Below are 22991 nucleotides of genomic sequence, written 5' to 3' on the forward strand. Positions count from 1 at the left end.
CTCTAAGATCTGAAATAGGCGTTTGGGTGATTATTTGGGGAAATTGGTAAGGGATTTGGGGTTAGGAAGATGTGGGGGTTATAGGGTGAAGATTTCGGGTTGTTTGAAGTGTGGCCGTCGCCGGCAGGGTGTAGGAGATTTGGGGCGGCTATGGTTAGGATTAGAGAGGAGGGCGATGAGAGAATGGGAGTGTCTTGAGGGTTTGTGGGGGTGGGGGGGGAGGATTTTAGGACAGATATAAAGGAGTGGGGGGATCAGTTCCCAGCGGTTAGATTAGAGAGTTTGAACGGCTCAGATCAAATGTTAACAAAATAGGGTCATTTTGGTTTTGAAGGGGGTGGATCGGATTTAAAAGGGTCTGGTCTGGAATGGATGTGGGTTGGAGCGGATTTGGAGTAAATGGGCTACTGATAAACCCTTGGCCCAATTTTACTAAGACCAAACAAACTCTTCATTTCCTTTCTTTGTTTTTCTTGATTTAAATCCTAACAAAATTAATTAAAAACTTAAATTAAGTCCTAAATTAATCTAATTTATAGAATTAAACTTAATTATCTATTTTTACCATTTAAATAATTAATTAACTTAAAATTAATGAAAGAAAACTACTAATTTAACACTAAAAGCTAAAGATGTAAAATGACCATTATTTTTGTGATTTTTATTTAATAATACAATTAACTCGTGTAATTAAATCTTAAATGCAATTAAGATCTAAAATGCTATGCAATGAATATTTTAGACATTTTTTGGTATTTTTTATGATTTTAAAATATTAAATGCGCAGCTAAATGCAAGCAATTAATTAACAGGAAATTCTTAAAAATTTTATAAAAAAATAAAAAAAATAGAAAATATCTATTTTTATGGATTTTGTAGGAGTATTTCCTCTTTTCTTTATTAAATTTTATTGCTTTCAGTTCTCTTGATTTAAAAGACCAATAGTTGTTGGCAGAGGCGGATACAAGATTTTTAGATGATGAATGCACCTCGACGTATATATCGATGACATGAGAGGGGAAGTTATATGAATTGGATATTGACTTGCGATTAAGGGATGCCAAGCTAAGGTTTTAGATGAAGTTAGACGAGAGCGGGAAGATGAAACAATAACAAAAAAATTTCTGAAAAGACAATTTCATACGTCAAACATGTAAAGATTTTATTTTATCAAGTTATTTAAAAGTAAAATAAAGAACGAAAAGATAAAGAAAAGGAAACATCATATTTTATTGTAAAAGAAAACGAAAGAGGGAAACAAAAGGAAATTAAAGAATAGGAAAATAAAAATAGATGAGAAAATGAATCATCTAAAAAGAAAGACCAGAAATGTTATATCATTATTTAGTTAAACAGTACCTTCCAACAGATACTTTATTTGAATACTAAAGCATAACATAAAAGTTAAAATCATGAGCTCTCTTCTTCGCAATGCTTTCGGCGCACGTTAGTTAAACGTACGCCGCTTGTGTAGCCATGGCAAAAGGGAGAGGCAGAGGACGGGGTCGACCTCGTAAGTACCCATTAACAACTCTTGTAAGCTCGACGATAACTGGAAATCAGCCATTGATGGAGAAAGCAGCACCAGAAGCTACTCCACCATTATCAACTCAAAATGCGGATCCACTAAGGAAGGTGTTGCATGTGAATTTGGTTCTACTTCAAGCCATCCTAACATCTCTAAGAGACTAGATCTAACTTCACCAGTGTCAGTTAGTCCTGTAGCAGCTACTTTGACAGTACCAGCCAATGGAACAGTAAATATGCTCAAGCCAGCTCAAAATCAAGTAAATTCATCGGAGAAATCAGCAGAGGCAGAGGTGGTAAGAACAAGTGAAGCTGAAGCTGAACCTAAAGCTCCATGGGCAACTTTGTTCCAGAAGAATCGATTTGCTACAAATGGCATGTTATTTTCCTATATCCCACCGCAAATTGTAGATGGTCAGCTTATGGTTCAATTAGACAAATCAGAGGTAGAAGCGGAAGAGAACAAATGGAGGTGTGCATTGATTGCATATATTTTAGGAGATGGGCTAGGGTATTATGCGATGAAGAGATACATTAATTTACACTGGTCACATATTGCTGAGCCTGATCTGTTCTACCATGATGAAGGATATTACATAATTAGATTCCAAACTATTGAAGATGCTCGTGAAATACTATGTGCTGGCCCTTATTCAATAGCCAACAAGCCTATCATTTTAAAACCATGGACCCCTGACTTTGATTTCACTGAAGAATTTCCTACTGTTATTCCATTGTGGGTCAAATTTCCTAAGTTGCCTATGTCTTGTTGGGGAGTTGGCTCACTCAGTAGAATTGCTAGTGTGATTGGGAAGCCTATATTTGCTGATGAGTGCACCACTAAGCAGACGGGTATCCTTTGCTCGAATTCTTATTGAGGTTAATGTTACTACAGAGCTGTCAACTGAAGTTATGGTTATAGATCCAACTGGAAAGAAGTTTTTGCAAGCTGTTACCTATGACTAGAAACCTGCCTATTGTGACAAATGCTTAGTTGTGGGACACAAGTGTTCCAATCAAGCAAGACCTATGATGCAACAGCCAATCCAGCCTAAGAAAGTCAGGAGTAATAAGGTAATCACACAGGAATGGAGAACTAAAGGTCCTATACCTAATGCATCTGAGCCACTAAATACATCCTCTTCTGAGACTCAACAACAAGTTGTCACCAATCTGGAAGCTGAAGTTCATAGAAGAGCAATACAAACACCTAAACCTAAGGAGAGCAATACTCATCAAAACTTGGAGCCTGTAGCTGAGAAACAGGACGATAAAGGCAAGCAGTACAAAGTACTGAAATTAACCCCATCAACTTCCCTCCTTTGTCTCCCATCCCAGTGAGAAATAGGTTTGAGGCAGTACCTATAGGTAGATATGAAGTACATATTCCACCTGGTGATAGAGGTGGAAGTAGCAATAAATAGTAATGAATTGGTTGTTCTGGAATATAAGGGGTGTAAATAAAAGGTATAAACAGAAGGAGGTTAGGGAGTATATTAGGAGCAACAAAATAAAGTTAGTAGGTCTTGTAGAAACTAAAGTGAAGGAAGGGAATGCTCAAAGGATTTCAAAAGCTATTGTTCCTGGACGGAATATTTTGACAAATGATAAGGATGCTAGGAATGGAAGGATTTGGTTGTTATGGGATACTTATCATCTCTTTGTCACTCATATTAAAGATGATGCTCAAATGATACATTTTCAGGTGAAAAGTAGAAAGGGAGATATAGATTTCTTACTCACTGTAGTTTATGGTTATAATGGGATAGAACAAAGAAGAGCTCTATGGGGTAACCTACAACTACTATCAGTAAGTATAACAGTTCCATGGCTAATAGCAGGAGATTTTAATACAGTACTATATCTAAATGACAGACTATCATGTAACCCAGTAAACTATTCAGAGATTTAAGATTGTGCTACTTGCCTTCAACAAACAACATTGACAGAACTACCTTGGAAGGGTGACTATTATACATGGACAAATAAACAACCTGGTGTAGATAGAGCCAACAGTAGACTGGATAGAGTCTTTGGTAACTATGAATGGATGATGTCCTGGGGCCATGTGGAAACTAACTATGGTTTGCCTCAAATATCAGATTATGCTCCTATGTTGTTAACACTGTCATCTTCAACATGGACTGGTAGAGTACCCTTCAGTTTTTTCAACATATGGGCAGCACATGGAGACTTTTCTCAAATAGTGGCAAACATATGGAATTCTCACAATACTTGTGGAACTTTGAAATCAGTATGGACAAAGTTGAAAGTCTTGAAACCTGCTCTGAAACCTTTGAATTCTAGGGAATTCAGTGGCATCACTCAAAGAATTGAAAAGGCTAGACTAGAGTTGAAGACCATTCAAGAACAGATATCAATAACTTGTACTGATGCTTTGTTAGATATGGAGAAGGAAATACTACTCAATCTTGAGAAGTGGTCTTTAATTGAGGAGAGTGACCTACAACAAAAGGCTAGAACAAGATGGATACAGCTTGGAGATTCCAACTCAAAATACTTCACAGCAGTAATGAAGGATAGAACTCAAAGGAAGCAGAATACAGAAATCACAACATTACTAGGAGACAAGTTGACTGACCCAGCAACTATGGAAAAGGAGATCATAGATTTATATAAGAGTTTAATGGGATCAGTTGCCAATTCCTTACCTGCAATAAACAGATTATACATGAAGAATGGTCCTACATTATCTCATCAGCAAAGGATGGATTTGTGTGCAGAGGTAACTGACTAAGAGATTGTTGAGAGTCTTAAAGCTATTAGTGATGATAAAGCACCAGGTATTAATGGATTTAATGCAGTTTTCTTCAAAAAAAGCTTGGGGCATTATCAACAATCGGATTACAGAGGCTATAAAGGAGTTCTTCTCAACTGGAAAGATCTATAAGGCAATAAATTGTTCCACTATCACATTAGTTCCTAAAGTGACCAAACCTGCCATAGTCAAAGAGTATAGACCAATAGCCTGTTGTTCAGCTCTATACAAGATGATCTCTAAAATCTTGGCTTCTAGACTGCAGAAAGTCATGCCAACTATAATTTTTGAAGCTTAAGCTGGTTTCATCCCTGGTAGAAAGATTGCAGACAATGTAATTCTAGCTCATGAGCTAGTTAAATCCTATACTAGAGCTTAGATATCCCCTAGGTGTATGATAAAGATTGACCTTCAAAAAGCATATGATTCATTAGAATGGATCTTTTTACAACAAGTGATGGAGGAGATAGGTTTTCCTGACAGATTTATCAAATGGATAATGGAATGCGTCAAGACAGTAAACTACACTGTCCTTGTGAATGGAGAAACTACTGAGCATTTCAATGCTACTAAAGGTCTTCGACAAGGAGATCATATTTTTCTCTTTCTATTTGCAAATGTGATGGAGTACTTGAGTAGATCCCTCAATGAACTTAAGAAGGAGCCTACATTTCAATACCACCCCAGATGCAGGAAATTAGACATAACTCATATGAGTTTTTCTGATGATCTATTGCTGTTTGCCAAGGGTAACCTATCCTCAGTGACTACATTATACAAATACTTCTCTCAGTTCTCTGACGCATCAGGTTTGAACAAGGTACCTTGTCTTTCAAGTACCTAGGTATCCCCCTTTCTACTAAGAAAATAGCACTCATTCAATGGCAACCTTTGATTGAAAAGATCATAGCCAAGATCTCCTCATGGACTGCTAAAAAGCTATCCTATGATGGTCGTGTGCAGCTGGTGCAATCTGTTATATTTGGTATCCAAGCCTACTGGGCTCAACTATTCATCTTACCTGCTAAGGTTTTGAAAATGATTGGCATTCTGCAGAAGCTATATTTGGTCAGGAACAAACACAATAACTAAGAAGGCATTAGCGGCATAGGAGAAGATGTGTACTCCTAAATCAGCTGGTGGTCTAAACCTTATAAATCTCCCTCTGTGGAACAAAGCTGCAATTGCTAAAACATGCTGGGATTTAGCTCACAAATAGGACAAGTTATGGATACGGTAGATTAATGCCTATTACATCAAACAGCAACAACTCCAGCACATGCCAATCCCACAACAAGCTAGTTGGATGGTGAGAAGAATAATTGGATCAAGAGGTACCATGTTGCAGGCTCAGAATTCCAGTGATCATAATACTAGTAGTATCAGGCAAATATACTTACAGTTGCTAGGAGAATTACCAAGAGTAAGCTGGAAATGTCTAGTTTTTCAGAATTCTGCTAGACCAAAAGCAGTATTCACTATGTGGCTGCTATTGCACGGAAGGTTTCCTACTAAAGACAGACTAACTAACTGGGGATTAAATGTCACTCCTCACTGTGTTATGTGCCAGGGTCAGAGTGAAACAATGGAGCATCTGTTAGTGCAATGTTCATATGCAATAGTGCTACTGAAGAAAATTATGAAATGGGTTCAAGGAGGCCAAATGATTACATCTTGTTGGGACCAACACCTTCAGTGGATCATCAAGCAAGGTAAAGGAAAGTCCAACAAGGCTAGCATATTCAGAATGATCTATGCTGAAACCTCATATGCACTATGGATTGAAAGGAACACACGTACATTTCAGCAAAGATATCGTGACAGTGCTGTTTGGGAAAGAGAAATAGCATATATTTGCAATATTAGAGTAGCGGCTCGAGCTAAGAGTCATATACAACAATTTCTTATAGAGGAGTAGATCAGTAGTAATATGTAATTAGGTTTGTGTTAGTGTTTACTTCTTTTTGAGATAACCAGCTGAGTTTGGCTTGACTATAGAATTGTAAAGTATCATCTTTGGTGATTACAAATGAAAGTTAATTACCAAAAAAAAAAACATAAAAGTTTTATTTGGAAAACTGTTTAGAAAAATGGAAATCAAGTCAAAAGGTTTCAATCCCTTTACACATATGCATGTAACTCATTAGTTCCTTTAGCACCACAAACTTTGTTCTGTGCACCTCTCTTTGTTTTATTGGGTGTATACGGATAATATTGGTATAATCTATGAGAATTGTGTGTAACACAATACAGGTTTTTGGAGTGAGCATGAGTTCCTATGACCCCAAGCATAAACGTGGATCCGCCCCTATTTTAAATAGACATAACTAGCGAATAACAATAGATCTACTAAACCTCCATCGCTCCTCACCGCACACCCGTATATGTCTAAACACACACCGCCCCTATTGCCATCCCTAAATGGAACAGTTGGCATATGGCAAAATTTTGAATTGTAGAGAATAACCAAGAGAGAATTAGTGTTATCTGAAATTTGGGGCGTATAATAAAATAGGGAAAGGGATGTTAGTTTTGGTCCTACGCATTTGCTTATTAATTCAAAAATGAATGACTAGATTTCGGTTATGCAAGTGAGAAATTCAAGTTGAAAATGAGTCCCTTGTGAACAAGAAATAGAAAAAATATTTGCAGAGTTGGTTATTGGTATCTCAATAGGTATTTTGTTTCTTCAAGGAAATTATTTTGGATCAGTGTTAAGTATAAATATTTTAAGTTCAATATGTATAATGATTTCTTAATAAGCACACAAGGTGTAACATCCAATGATTCGAGGCACAAAAAGAAAATATCAAGATTCTTAAGCATGTAAAATTGACATGTAACAGACACTGAACAATAGGCTGTAAACATAGTTCAGTACCAACACCAAATTTAAACCGAAACATGTGCTCTAAACAGAACAAAGAAAACACTATAGAATGCAAATGGTGAAACTGTAGTAATAGAGATCATGTTTAAGCAGAGGCTTTGAGCTTCTTAGCGATGGTGGCAATGTGTTTCCCCTGATGAAAACCTTGTTCCAATTCAAGCTCTGTTGGCTGTCTTGAACCATCCCCAGCAAACGTTCCAGCACCATACGGACTTCCACCTTTGATTTTCTCCATCACGAACATGCCTCCTCCAAATGTATAGCCAATTGGAACGAAGATCATTCCGTGGTGAACAAGCTGCGTTATGGCTGTCAACCTGCAAACATACATCACATTTAATGAAATCTCGTTGAGGAGAGTTACAGTAATGTACTTGAATCGTGTTTTATTAATATGATTCAAATAGAATTTTTCTTAATATGATGTAACTACATTAATTCTTCAAATTTTCACGAGAGGAAAAGGGACTTACGCGGTAGTCTCTTGACCACCTCCTTGAGAACCAGTGCTATAGAAAATGCCAGCAGGTTTGCCAGCTAGTTGTTGAGTTTTCCAAAGACCACCAGTTGCATCAAGAAAAGCCTTAAATTGAGCGGGCATCATTCCAAATCTAGTTGGGAACCCAAATATAAAGCCATCTGCCTCAGCAAGTTCATCTGGTGTTATGACTGGTGCATCACCTTTCAGAGGTGCACTCATCTTTGCAAGCACATCTTCAGATAGAGTTTCTGGTACCTGTTTCATTCATATATTAACCGGCACATAAGATTATATATAGAGTAATATAGACAGATTTAAGTTATATGTACTGACAGTATAAATGATCTGCTAGTTACAAGTCAGTTTAATCTGATAGTATACAAATCTATGTATTGTTAGTGCACATAAAGAGTACAGAAAATAAGAGGCGGATCCAGGATTTAAACTCTATGGGTTCAACTTTTAAGGTTCTTACTACTGAACTCATTATATCTTTGCAGTTATGGGTTCATATCTATAATTTACTGTGATTTTAGTAATTTTTGCATATAAATTTGTACTAACGCATAAAAAATTATGGGTCCAATTGAACCCGGTGTTATACGGCTACATATGCCCATACAGAAAATGCTGTGACATGCATTCAGAAAAAAGGAAAAAATTCAAGTTATAAGTGATTTGTCATGCGATCAACCTGTTATTAACAGTGAACTTGATATACAGGCTATTACTCTATTTTTCAAGTTACCTTATAAGGCTTATTATGAAAAATGATCTGTTGTTATAGGTCAATTTAATCTGATTTATACAAAATCTATGTATTGTTAGTGCATATAACTTAAAACAATACAAAATGCTGTGACAGGCATTTAGTAATAATGGAAAAGTTTCCAAATCATGAGTGATTTGTCATTCATTAACAGACCTGCCATAGCTTAGCTTCAACACCTTCAACTGATGCAGCACCTTTCTTAATCTCTTGTGCCAGCTTCTCAACATGCCCATACATTGAATAGTACCTGCCAAAATTTAAATAAACATGTTCATTAGTTTTTAAATTCAAGATTAAAAATTAAATGAAGAAATAACCTCGACCAATTCAAGCATAATTTTTAGAAGTCTATTGTACAATCAGGCACCATAACTTTGACTTTAAATCCAGTAAAAATCAAAAACAAATTTGATAGAAGAAATGGATATGCAGAAAACAGAGAGAACAAAAAGTAACACACACACACACACATACATACACATACAAATAAATATATGAAGAAACTGAAACAGAAAAAGAGGAAAACATACACAATGTAGACTTTGGTTGCCATTGCAGAATCTGGTATTCTTTTGCGTTCTATGTATGCTTTATACAGAGAGGGGGATAGAGAATTGGAGAGTTGGCTAAGGCCGCTCTGCTTATATAGTGAGGATTCATGGAAATGTAGTTGACCATCTCATTCTTCTTTGTCAGAGACTAACCAAAAAAAAAAAAAACAATTATAAAAAAAATCTCTGATTCATGGAAAGAAAATAGAAATAAATTAAAGTGACTTCTCAGATTCGTCTAGATTTAATTAAGGATAATTACGTCACCTGAATGGCCATTTTTTTTAATTATTTATCCTAAATTGGTTGCTGATGTCATGCTGAAATCATCTTTAACGTAATAATTCTTTTTAAATTATTGGTGGAAAAAGAAAAAGAAGTGTAAGGGGGTAAATTATTAACAAAGTAAAATTGTATGTACAGCTGGTGTTGATGCATTTTGGATCTTCTTAAACTGGTAAAAAACTAAAAATAATAAGAATATGCTATAATGTTTTTCTCTTTCCAATTTAGTGAAGGTTCATTCCTATTTAAAGTTTCTGCTAATTTGTTAACGCAAAAAAGTAATTGTTATACTATATTAGGTTAACAAATAAGTTGTCATTTGGTTGGAAAATAAGTTGTTTTAGGATAATTATTCCGAGATTAGTTTCGGGATTGTTATTTCATCTTCCCATAGGGATAAAATAAATACTGCACTCCCAGAATAATTAATTATGGGATTAGTTATTCCGCGATTTTATCTCAATCAAATTTGGAATAAACTCATCTTAAATTTTATCTCGAGATTAATTATCTCTTATCCCTCGTATCAAACGAACCTTAGACTATATCACGAGGAATCAAATTGTAACATATATTTCTTACCTTATAGTGTCTTTTGCATATATTTCTCCTTTATGTGTGTACTAAATATAACTATAGATTGCAAAATTACTAAACTTACCTATTTTTTATTGCCCTTTTTTAACTTCAACATAAATAGTCTTTCTTCTCATACTTCAATCAAATCATGTTCATATGCCTAGGTAACAAGCTGTATTGGATATGAATTGCACTTAGACGAAAAAAAGTTGAAGTTTGTGAGTGAAACATATGAAATACTTCTAAAATTTGTTTTCTAAAAACTTCAAATCCTCTATATTAATTAAACTCACGGTCACGATTACTTTTTTCATTATATATTGATCCTTCCGAACCTGTTCCCAAGTCACTTTAGGATTCGATTTTCGATCCGTCCCTTGCTTCAAGGACTATCGCACTTTCAGTGGTACTGAGACTGTCTATAATATCTCGGGAGCTAATAAAACTATTTTAATAAAATTTAATTCTCTCAATTCCCGGGTGATTGCACCAAAAATTCTAGTTCCTCCAGGCTGTCGAGGACACGTCTGAAGATGAGGCGGGCACCCTCTAAGTTGACCACCCTTGCTCTTTGAGTGTTTGCTCGTCGTTTAGGCTCGTGAGTGAGATTTCTGCACATTACAGTCACCTTCGGGGTTCTTCGCACCGGGATAGTTGTAACGTTCACTTCACGATCTTCAAGGCTAGCTCTGCCCCTGTTGCTATGTTGGCTTTGAGAAGATTATGACACCACCCCTGTTGCCCCTGTTGAAAATTTACGAAGTTAGTGACTTTTGGCACATAATTATTTTGGACCTTTTTTTCTATTTCTTTTTCAGATATTCGAGGATTTGAAAGATACTATTATAGTATTTGAATTTAAATATTATTCTCATCATGTAAACAACTATGCAAATTAATCTGATAGTCATGGAGCGCTCAAACATAATTTTGCCTATGGATACTTAGGATTTAAATTGGTGGATGTCGAATACCATTTCACTCATTATATATATTTTTTTATGACACTAAGTATAGACTTAGTTTAAATATACGTCGTTTTTTCAAGTTATATACATGCTACCTCCGGTACATATTATATTCTTTTAAGATTATTTATACACTTCTTAAGAAAAACAATTAATAATCCTTAATAATAAGAGTATTTGTCTAAAATACCATTTATCTATCTCTTAAATGTCTCACTCAATTACAGTAGTGCACTAAAGGCAGCAGTGCAAAATTGAATTTGAAAAGAAAAAAAGAAGTAATGAATGCCTTTTTTTTTTGAAACGTAAATATATATATATATATATATATATATTATATATATATAATATATTATATATATATATATATATATATATATATATATATATATATATATATATATATGGGATAATGCATAAATCCTCCCCGACCTATGATCATATTAGCAACTACACACCTTTTCTTTTCGGGGGTCCTATTACCCCCCGAACAATTTTAAAGTAAAATAATAAGCTACAACCAGATGCATGCAAAGCGGTGAAATACACGCACCTAAAATGTGTATTTCTTACTTAAAAACTTTTTTTCATCGTTTTCTCCTTCTTCCTTATTTTCCTATTTGCAGACATTCATTACCATATCCGGCCAAAAGGCAAAAGCCTCGTCTAAGCTCCGCTATTAAACTTCTTAAAGCATTCTTTTTTTCTCATTCCTAATTTCTCAATCATTTTTCATTTCAATGGCTAGAACTTGTTAGACGCTATATGTCCCTTCCGATCTCTATTTTTATAATGACTTTCCGTATATGACGAGATTTTTATTCTCCGATGAACTGAGTTTTTGATGGGTTTTATATAATATTTTTTTGATATTGTCAGATTTGGCCGGAGAACGAAACTCCGACGAAGACCCTTGCTCCAGCGAAACTCCATTGTTGTTAACCGTTTTGACTGTTCGTTGATTCTTACTGAATCATGCTCGTTGCTCCCTCTAGTTATAGCTCAGTTTCTGTTATTAAACATATTTGCTTTTGATTTCTGGGTTGATTTTGCGTTGTATTGGATTTTCGCTCCGGCATTTCGCCGTTGAAACAATGTCCTCCTTGTTCGTGCGAGAAGAGGTTAAGAAGACGAAGGAGTTTAATTAATTAGATGTAATGTCCAATCAAAAGATGACACTTGTACCTGTTAATTAATTTTAAAATTATTTTTGTAACTTCCACTTGCACTTAAGAGAGTGTGCACACTTTCTATGCCATGTCAGCACTTAGGGTGGTGTTTATTACACTTTAAACAAGTTCAGGGAGGTAATAGGATCCCTGAAAAGAAAAGGTCTGTAGTTGGTAATATGGTCATAGGTAGGGAAGGATTTTATGCAGAATCCCAATATATATAATAGCTAATACACTACTAAAAATAGAAATTAGTGACAAACAAATTATGTAGCTAACTAGCAAAATTCATTGTTAATAGCAACAGATTAACAATAGATTATCATAAAATTCTGCTAGCTATGAGCATTAATTTAGCAACAGATTAGTAATGAATTTTGTAGTTAATTTCTATACATGCAAATATTACCCTTGAAATGAGAAGTACAACATTCATATCTAAACATTCTTTACTTTACATTTATCGAAATTAATATTGATGTAAAAAGCTGTAGGTGGCACGATTATTAAGACACTTCTTCTTCAGTTTTCATTTTTATCATGTAAAATAAACACAAGGGGTTGGTTAAGTTGGTTGGATGAGTGGTTTAAAGCATGGGAGATTTGGGATCGATTTCCCTCACCATCAACCTCCTTAGTCAGAGAGTGTGAACCCAAGTGTAATGATTGCGGGTTTCCCTATGATTTTCAAAAAAATAAAATAAATAAATAAACGCAAGGATGACGAAAATATTACTCATATCCTTTATCCAGGGGAATTGACAAAGAAGTAGAGGGATTAAAAAACTGGATGTATTTGAAATTAAAGAGCCATTTATTGTGGTTGGTGAGGCAGTGTGAATAGAATAAATGAATAACTAACAAAATTAATGAAAAAGTCTTAATTAATTATCCACGAAGAGGAGAGACGTAACACACATGCATGTATACAAATATGGCTGCTCCTCCACTGCTTTGAAGATGACTTCTCAAATCTAAGTTCCTCATGTTACAATATTTACGTACTTCATGCATCATCATGACGCCTATTTTGTGTACGTTATTTGTTTAATTAAAAAATAGCTTTTGTGGTCAAAGCAAATAAAAAAATAATTGAAATTTTAAATAATCAATTTTAATTCACTTTTTAAATATAAAAGAATAAAAAAATAAAACTGAGAGAATAAATAGAAAACTTATTGATGATTGTTGCTTTCTTCCAATAGGAAAGAACAAGATATTTCAATGGCAGAGAATAACAAAAATATTGACAACTCATAGTTTAATTTTATAGTTTTCTCGATGGGAATACAAGATATGGCAAGGGAATTTATATAATGGTACAATTTATAACCGCTTGCGCTATTAGTTCCTACCCGTTACTGGTATTTATTATATTAATTTCCCATTACGTGGGTGATTTGTAGCAGTTGAAGTAATAACATCTAATTGCGCAAAATCTGGGATTCGGCTGATTTATTTTCATAATCGTGACTATTAATAATCTTTCCATCTTTGTGGCTTCCAATGACTTTAATTATCAGCCCGTACCTATTTAGCTAACAGGCATGGTATCTTCATAAACGATCCCGTGAGAATTGCTCATATCTTTTTGCACGTCATTCTTCTTTATCGCTTCGACTTTCATGCCATCTATCATTATAATATTGGTCCACATGGCGAGTTTGTTTTTCACCAATGCATTATTCTCTCACCACAAGACAATCTAATTTTATAGGCTAACTTCACTAAATTTGACGACTTTTATTTAGTGCATATTTGCACTTTAAGTTGACTTAATTACACCCTGAATAAGACGTTATTCTCGTAGAAAATTGCACCGACTGTTCCTCTAAGGGACATGTTTTAAATATTATTTTTATTTTTTACTTTGTTATGATAATATGCTTCTTTTTCACCAAAAACAATATAGTTCTTATATTGGAAGCTTGAAATTCTTATTTGGAGTAAAAACTGAAATTTAATGATTGATTATTGTCAAAATTGATTGAATGTTGATAATTTGTGCTTAAATTTTAAGTTCAAATACTGATTTAGTGATTTGCTTTAACTTCTTTTTTTGTCCTTAGAAAATGTTGAAGAAGACAAAGTGAGTCTTCTTGATTTTGTGTTGTTTAACTAAGTTGATTGACAATCATCTGTGTTGGTATTTGGAGGGCTTGTTTAAATTTGAGATCATTTGAAACGGATACTGAGTGGTTTGATCAAAATGAAAATTGCAATTTCAAAGAACGCTTTATTGAACAATGCGGACGAATTATGCCAATTAAGTAGACTTTTATGAATAATCTAACAAAATCATGCCAAATGTTTAATGAAATCACTATTTCTTAAACATTCTATCGCGTTGTTTTTACAAGCTTTTCATGATGTTTTAACTCTTAGTTACTGTTAACGGGTGAATCATTATATACAGGGCCTGACAAATATCTATCTCTCTCTATATATATACTAGATGAGGAAACGCCTGTATACGGGCCCAACATTGTAATCTTAAAATTATTGTTTGTCGGTACTCAATTAATTTTTTGATAAATAAATCGATCATTGTTATATCCATTTAATAACTGATAGAGAATGATATTGGGGATCACAATTTACAATTAATTTATTTTAATAATTTACAAAAAATTAAACTATAAATTATAACCTGCTTAAGTTGCTCCAATTATTAACATAAAAAGACTATGTGCTATAATACTCATTTTAACATCAATGTCAAATATAAACATCAAATTGTAAAATTGATTGAATGGTATTATTCCCCCACTATATTTGAATTTTTAATTATAGGGTTTTAATTTTTTCTTAATTAAGGATATAAGAGAAATATTTTTATTTTTTTCTATAGTTTTATCATATGTTAATTTTTATAATGAAATAATATAAAATATTTTAAGACAATTTATAGATTGTTGAAAACTTATCATGGAAGAATGGAGTTCAAACCATATAAACACATCAATTAAGTACATAAGAGATAACCTCCTAGAATAGATGAACAAATATCATCACTTAAATTAACTTTTACTAAGGTTTAACAAACTATAGTTTTTAAAATTACTTTTGAATATAAAACTTTTACGTTTGAAACCGCCTTCAAATAGTGTGAATACATGAAAACCTTTAATTTTATTTTTTAAATTTTGTTAAAATAGTATGGGTAAATATGAAAATCTTGTAAATATTTATCTATATTTTTTTTTGTTGCTTTATTATTTAAAAATTAAATTTAATTTTTCCGTAAAAACTTTTAGTTGACTGAAACAAAAATTAATAATTTTATCAAATGAGAAAAAACATTCAAAATGAGTATTTGCATGGAGTAACTTTATGCAAAAGTAGTCTTATCGACACTACATTTAAACTTTTAAAGGAGTGTTGTGGTCAAGGGAATGTGGGGTCCACGTATATCAAGAAGGACACAATTTGCATTTAAGAAATACAAACAATATAATAATTTTTTTCGAAATGACATATATGCCCTTGGTTGACCATCTTTCCTTTTTTATATAATAGAAAAATATATAAAAGAGGTAATAGAAAAAATGACTTGGCGCCTCTTTTTGGCCAAGGATCTTTTTTATCTATCTCTTATTTCAATTATAAAAAGACTCATTTACTACCTAGGAATTAAAATGAACTAATAAGGAAAAGAAATAAGGTTTACAGATAAAATTTTCAGTTATGGAATACACAAGAAATGTAATTACTACCAACATTTTAACTTATTAATGGAGAAGAAAAGTCTTGCTATAAAAATTTTGTAACGGAAATCAAACGATAAGTACGAACTGTGTATATCAAAAACTTTACAACTATTAAGTTGTTATAAACAGAATTGTATTTATGGTGAATGCCTATATTTAGAGAGATTCTAGGGTTTATTACTTGATGGCTAAGTCACTCTCTTCCTATAAATAGAGGGTTCTATTCCATTGTAATTCATCCCAAAAATTCAATAAGAATTCTCTCTCTCTCTTTCTCTGTAATACTCCTCTTTTTCTTTTATTATTTTATAACACGTTATCAGCACGACACTCTAACCAATTGAGTAGAAGCTTTGGGATTGAGCATAATGATTGTTAATTATTCCATGAACTTCCTTCATGATTAAATTCTGGATTTAAGGTAAGTATTTTACCGTATTTTTCTCTTTTATTCTATACTTTGATTTTAAATACAAGCAAAGACAACAAAGTTTGATTATAACTCTAATGGAGTTTGTAAGAAATTATAACCACCTGAAGTGGTAAAAGTTTCTATGTCTTGCCATGATCAAATTCATGTATGATTATGGGCACAAAAAGTAGAAACACGTCCCATTGAATTTGCTCCATTCTCATTCCCTTAAGAGAATGTGATAGCAGTATCTGATAAGTCTGAAAGAAGACAAAATTATCACTATGAATGTATCAATGGATGTGGACGTGGCAATAGACGAAATTATAATCATCATCATTGTGATAATGAGAATAATAAGGATTCTCAAAATAATCCCCCACTTGTGAAAATATTTGTCATCGATTTGACATGAGATTTTGTAAAGCACATATAGATGATTATGGTCTATTCATGATGTGAATGTGACAACATCTGATTTAAGAATACATATTCATTTTTGGAAGAATATGAGCGTGCTAGTGATATATACCACACTCACCTTTAGAAGGAGGTTTGAGATGATATAAGAAAATAATATCATTATTATGGCATGAATGTCCATTGGTCACGTACCTATTGTACGCCAAAATATTTTGGCATTGTGATTACTAAAAGACAACGGTAATGCAAGAAACAGATCTTGCATATAATTTTGACCATAACCATAATGGTATAACTTTCTCTTTAAAAGAAATATTCACCATATGGGTGTTGATGAATATGTAGTACTACAAAATTAATTGAGAACTCTGCAAGAGCCAATTATACTATTTTGGAGAAACACAATTAATTACCAATAAGGTATTGTGTTGTAGTAAGTCTCAAAGAAACTTATTCAGTTTCCAAAGTATACGCGAAAGCGGTTGAGACTATAAATAAAGGAAAGATTTAATATCTTCTATTACTACATCTTGTAGCGGGGTAATATGTATGTGAAAAGCTACCCGCTTTATTCTCCAATTTGTACTACATAAACAAAAGAATACCACAATGAAGTGGATATTTATTGATATAAAAACCCTTATCATAATAAACTTGGAGTTTATTCATAATTGCACACATCATGGTGTAAACCTGAAGTTTATCAATATTGATAATTTATCCAGTTGGCATACTTGGTTTAGTCATGTTAATTCATGTATGATGTGCAAAAATAATAGAGAATTCACATGGGTAAATATTAAAGAACTAGAAAGTTCTTTACGAATTCTCTTATGTTGCCTGTTCTCATTAATTAATAGATCAACTAAAATTGGGATTGAATCCCATGAATGCTGGAAATATCAAAGGTGAATATGGGCCCATTCACCTGCCATGTATACCACATAAGATGCATCTATGAGATGGTTACATGTGCGATTATTATTAACCCGCAACATGGTGTTTGCGAGGTAACTTGCTCAATAATTTAATTTAGAGCATATTCCAGATTTTCTATTCAAGAAGTTCATCTTGATAAGTTGGTCTACATCACAGCTGGTTTAGCAAAATGATTTATTGAGTGCCTCCACTTAATAGCTAAACAATTGCTTATGAGAACAAAGTTTTATATATCAGTTTGATATACGTTATATACAAAAGTATATTAATTTCTCCCCTCACAAGTGGTTCATGGTCAGGAACCAAATAATTCCATCTTATTATTATTGATGTGCGGTGTATATTTTGATTATCACCATAACGCACAAAGATGGGTTCTCAAAGTTGAGAAAACAAGTTAGTTTTTCTAACATGAGGGGGAGACATGATAAACAGTTGAGAAAAGGTTACGTGGAATGAATTATCACTTGTACATCTAGATCCTCGAATAAGATAATATGAACTTGAAGTTCATAAAAGGATAATTCAGTTGCAATATATTGCAAAGCATGCCAGACGCATTTGCTGACCCAAAGAAAGTAACTATATTCTCATTGCAAATGCTCCTATTAAGTCCTAGAAGGACAAAGTCTATGGTACGCTTGAAGCGTATAGACAAGTCAGTTTCAAAAATTCAATAAGAATTCCCTCTCTCTCTTTCTCTGTAATACTCCTCTTTTTCTTTTATTATTTTATAAGATAAGTATTATTTTACCCCTTCAACTCCACATCAGTTATAATTTAATAATTTTAATTGTTATATACCCATAAATAACCACGTTCAAATCTTTTTCTTCACCATTGCCTCTTCTTTCATATCCACACCTCATAAATCCAAATCCTTAGAAGTTTTAAATTTTATTTGAAAAATATTAATGAATGCGTGATAGTGAAAGAAAAAGAGAAAAAGAAGTAGCCCATTTAAGAAAAGTCATCAGTCACGTGCTGGACATTTATGCACATGACAGAGTTAGGAAACATATTACAGCAACGTAATGGTTTGGCAAAAGATACCATTATTAATCCTTTTTAAATTTATGTTAAAGTTAAACTGATTAATGTAATCATACAAATGCTTGTATCTTCAAAGTTCAAAATATAGCTTTCTTTTATCATATGGAATTTCTACGCAGGATAAAAAGATTATAGATCATGCGTCTCAAATTCCTATGAATATTTGTCATGTTTATACTATATTTGGCACTTTTGTTACGTTGTTGTTCTTTACTTTAACATTACATTTATCTTTTGTTACATATGCATATATGATGTTTTCAGAGATGTGAAGTATACAAAAATCTCACGAATGCGTATTGAGTATTTAAAAAATGAGCAAGTACAATGGAGAAAGGTCTGCGGATATATTTGTGTATGTACAAGTTATATGGTATTGCATTTGCGGATTTTGAATTATATTGTTTCAAATAAATAGTTTTAAATGCCATTGATTTTTACATGTCACCGTTAACATATAACTTAAAAGGTGCAAATTTATTTGTTTTGCATTTTATTTTTCTTTTTTTATTTCGCATATCTTCTTTGTTTTTGAAATTCTTAAATAAACATATAAAATTATAAATGTAATCTTTTGATCGCATAATAGAGAAGATAAAATCATCAAAGAGCAACGTCTAATTCTTTAATTATATTTTAAAACTATTTAATCATATTTTAATTTTTATTAGCGACCGCGCGTAGCGCATGCAAATTAACTAGTTCAAAAATAAAATAGTCTTACTCCTTGTAACGTTTCGTCAGCCAAAATAATTTTTTCCATGCTTCTAAAAACATCTTAAGTAACAATTACGGTTAACAACAAAATATCGTTAGTTTAATGAGGTCGGAAGATCCGTAGCAAATAAGGGTGTGTTTGGTATAAAGATGTTTTCACGAAATTCCTACAAAATAAGTGATTTCTTATATATTTTCGGAGTTCAGCTGTAAGTAGAAAATATTATCCCGAGAGCATTTTTATATATAATCAAGAAAATACTATGGGAGACGGGATGAGTGGGGGCTGGGTGGTAGGGCTATAGGGAGTTCGTCATGGTTAGGGTTGGGATAGAGGGTCAGGATTAAGGTCGACAGTCGGGGTCATGGTCGTGAGTGTGGGGGGGGGGGGGGTTCAATGGTGGGGTCTTAGGTTGATGGTTGGGGCAGGGTTTGAGGGTCGAGGTTAGCGGTCGGAGAGTCGGGGTGAGGGGTCGAGGGACGTGGTTAGGTTCGGAGGTCATGGCCGGGGTCGAGATCGTGGTAATAGGTCATGGTCGGGTTTGGGATAGTGGGTCGAGATAGGGTTCGGGGTCGAGGTTCAAATGTCAGGATCGAGGTCGGCGTAAAGGTTAGTGATCAGGGTCGAGGTCAGGGGTTCGGTGTCGAGGTCGAGGGTATTGGGTTGAGTAGGGTAGGGGTGATAGGAGTTGATGGGCGAGGGTAGGACTGTGATGGCGACGGACTTGGGGGGAATGGGTAATGGGCCAGGTGTTAGGACCGAAAAAGTAGGTATCATGCGGAAGCTAGTAACACAAATCTTGAACGACGATAAATCAAACAACAAACGAGAAATATACCCAAAGAGACACAAACATATAACGTAGTTCGGTCAACATACCTACGTCCACAACGGAGATGAGCAATCCACTATAATAAAAAGAGAGTACAAAATATCGAGAGAACAACCTCACAAAGAGGCAAACACAAGTGACTCACTAACATTTGTCCCGTAAAGTTCATCCCCTAAACATGACTCTTAAACCCCATATGGCTATATTGTGGATGCTAATGAATGAGAGGGAAAGATCCTCAATTTATAGAAGTCCAAACCTTTTCCTACAAGAAAAAGGACTAGCCAACATGGAAGAATATAATTTCCTTCTACAAAAAGAAAAACCCAATTATGGTTAGAAAATCTGGACAAACACCTAACAATTCGGGGGATTTGCATCTATACCCGCTTTTTGTGTCACGTTTTAACTTGTGCCCGCTTTGCAAAAAAAATTGCAAGCGTACCCGCTTTTTCGCATAACTTCAGCATACGGGGCTGAAGTAGCAAAGACAATCGCGCAAAACTTCAGCATTCTAGTAGCCGGGCCTGAAGTTCAGCTCTAGAGCTGAAGTTTTTGGTTTGTAACTGTCGAACTTTAGCTCTAGAGCTTGAAGTTCTGTTGTAACTGGCGAAGTTTTTCTTTGTAAGCTTCAGCTCTAGAGCTGAAGTTTTTATTTTTTAACTACCGAACTTCAGCTCTAGAGCTGAAGTTTTTGTTTGTAAGCTTTAGCTCTAGAGCTGAAGTTTTTGTTTTTAACTATCGAACTTCAGCTCTAGAGCTGAAGTTTTTGTGTTGTAACTGGAAAACTTCAGCTCTAGAGCTGAAGTTTTTGTATTGTAACTGAGAAACTTCAGCTCTAGAGCTGAAGTTGTCTTAAAAGAGATCCTTTTTTTCCTTTTGAATGTATGCTTTCACTGCACCTATTGTATCCTCTGGTTCAACCATTAAAGAGAACTCATCCTGAAGTACCGGCAAGTTGAGGGAATGAGTACGTAAATTGGAAGTTAGAATCAATATCATCGTCTGTAGTGTTTATAGAGATTAAGCACATCGTCTGTAGTGTTTATAGAGCTGAAGTTTTCCAGTTACAACACAAAAACTTCAGCTCTAGAGCTGAAGTTTCCCAGTTACAACACAAAAACTTCAGCTCTGAAGTTTCCCAGTTACAACACAAATACTTCAGCTCTAGAGCTGAAGTTTCCAGTTACAACACAAAGACTTCAGCTCTAGAGCTGAAGTTCGCTAGTTACAAAACAAAAACTTCAGCTCTAGAGCTGAACTTCAGGCCCGACTACTAGAATGCTGAAGTTTTGCGTGATTGCCTTTGCTACTTCAGCCGCGTGTGCTGAAGTTATGCGAAAAAGTGGGTACGCTTGCAATTCTGCGGGCACAAGTTAAAATGTGACACAAAAAGCGGGTATAGATGCAAATGCCCCTTCCTTTTCTTTTGTAGATTGTGGATGATTTTTTAGATGATTTTATATACAATCACGAGCATGATATTCTTGAATACTATAGGCATGCCAAATTATGCGATTTGCTTGACTATTTTGGTCAATTGGATTATTTCTGAAATTATATTTTGTTAGATTTGCCTTTTCCTATTTTTCCAAATGACAAGATATTTAAATTACTTTAATCACAACCTAACATTTTATGTATATTATAAACTTGTATTTATTCCTATATTTCAAAACATAAAATGATTGTTCAAACAAGACCAAACAGCTGCATATAAACTAAGATTAATTTAGGAGGATGAAATATCTTTAAAGTCGCCCACGAGCAATTAATGTAAAATTTGATCATTGGTGAATAAATTCATTGGATGAAATGGAAGAAAATTTATCAAAAGAAGGATTTACTTTTCTCATTGGAGTTAGTTGTAAATAGGGGAAACATTTACTNCGCAAGGTACAACTCGATGAAGCCTGGGCAGATTGTTTTAAACACGAGTTTTAGCCCATTTCTTTCATTCCTTTCATTTGGCTTGGACGATTTTGGAGAGCTCAAGGAGGGATTTTCACCAAGAAACACTAGGTAAGTGATTTCTTCCTATTTTTTTTGTTAAATATGTGATCTTACATGGATTTAGACATGAAAATTAGTAGAAAAAGGTGAAGTTAAGGCTTGAGATTATGAGATCTTCTAGGGATGATTTAAGGGGGCCAACGAACTCCAATTTTCGAGTTCTTTATATGTACGGACTCGTGAGATGATGAAGAACATTTTGGTATAAAGTTTGTCCAGTTCCGGTATGCGGGCCCGGGGCTCGGGTTTTGGTAATTTCGGGATTTGTGCCCGTTACTGATTGTTTTTGCTTGGGCTTTGTTCCCTAAGCATATTGTGATGTATTCGCTCTGATTATGGATAGATTCGACGGGCGTGGAGGCCGATTTGAGGGGCAAAGGCGTCGCGAGCTAGAGATTTCGCTGGTTCGAGGTGAGTAATGATTGTAAATGATATTCTGAGGGTTTGAAACCCCGGATTTGCACATCGTAGTGCTATATTGAGGTGACTTGCATGCCGGATAGCGAGTGTGGGGTAGAGCACCGTTGGGGATTGTGACTTGGTCCGTCCCGATTGATGAATTTACTGCGTATTTGACTGAAATTTACTTGTTATCATCATAATTTGGGCTGATTGCCATATTTGGGCTTCGTGCCAGCTATTTGAACTCTTCAGGGATTGTTGTTGATATTTCCTCACTGTTTTGAGTTTATACTTGAACTCGGTCATGTATTTTCCACTATTTTTAAGACTCAGCCAAGTTTATTTTGCTTTAACACTTGAATGATATTTCCAATAATATTTTGGGCTGAGCATCATGTTTTACTGTTGCCCGAGTGGCTTGTGTGATCTTTGACTGGGTAAGGCCGAGGGCCTGTATTATGAGGATACTTTTGGATCGGGCTGCA

The 22991-nt window shown here is 34.3% G+C and overlaps 3 protein-coding genes across 3 annotated transcripts; 2 read left to right on the forward strand and 1 right to left on the reverse strand.

The window, feature by feature from the left end:
* On the forward strand, positions 2560–4604 carry LOC109231512. The gene is made up of 4 exons (XM_019397173.1): positions 2560–2817; positions 3233–3317; positions 3477–4273; positions 4353–4604. Exons 1-4 carry the CDS (start codon positions 2560–2562, stop codon positions 4602–4604), a joined length of 1392 nt encoding a protein of 463 aa, XP_019252718.1.
* LOC109231513 lies at positions 4764–6224 on the forward strand. The gene is made up of 3 exons (XM_019397174.1): positions 4764–5126; positions 5210–5374; positions 5571–6224. The coding sequence occupies exons 1-3, from the start codon at positions 4764–4766 to the stop codon at positions 6222–6224; spliced, it is 1182 nt and encodes a 393-aa protein (XP_019252719.1).
* Positions 7094–9087, reverse strand: LOC109230970 (probable NAD(P)H dehydrogenase (quinone) FQR1-like 1). Its single transcript, XM_019396477.1, has 4 exons — positions 8980–9087; positions 8603–8696; positions 7670–7932; positions 7094–7513 (listed from the first exon to the last, which is right to left on the reverse strand). Exons 1-4 carry the CDS (start codon positions 9000–9002, stop codon positions 7282–7284), a joined length of 612 nt encoding a protein of 203 aa, XP_019252022.1. The 5' UTR covers positions 9003–9087; the 3' UTR covers positions 7094–7281.

Source organism: Nicotiana attenuata, chromosome 8, assembly GCF_001879085.1.
Source record: "Nicotiana attenuata strain UT chromosome 8, NIATTr2, whole genome shotgun sequence".
Classification (NCBI taxonomy): Eukaryota; Viridiplantae; Streptophyta; class Magnoliopsida; order Solanales; family Solanaceae; genus Nicotiana; species Nicotiana attenuata.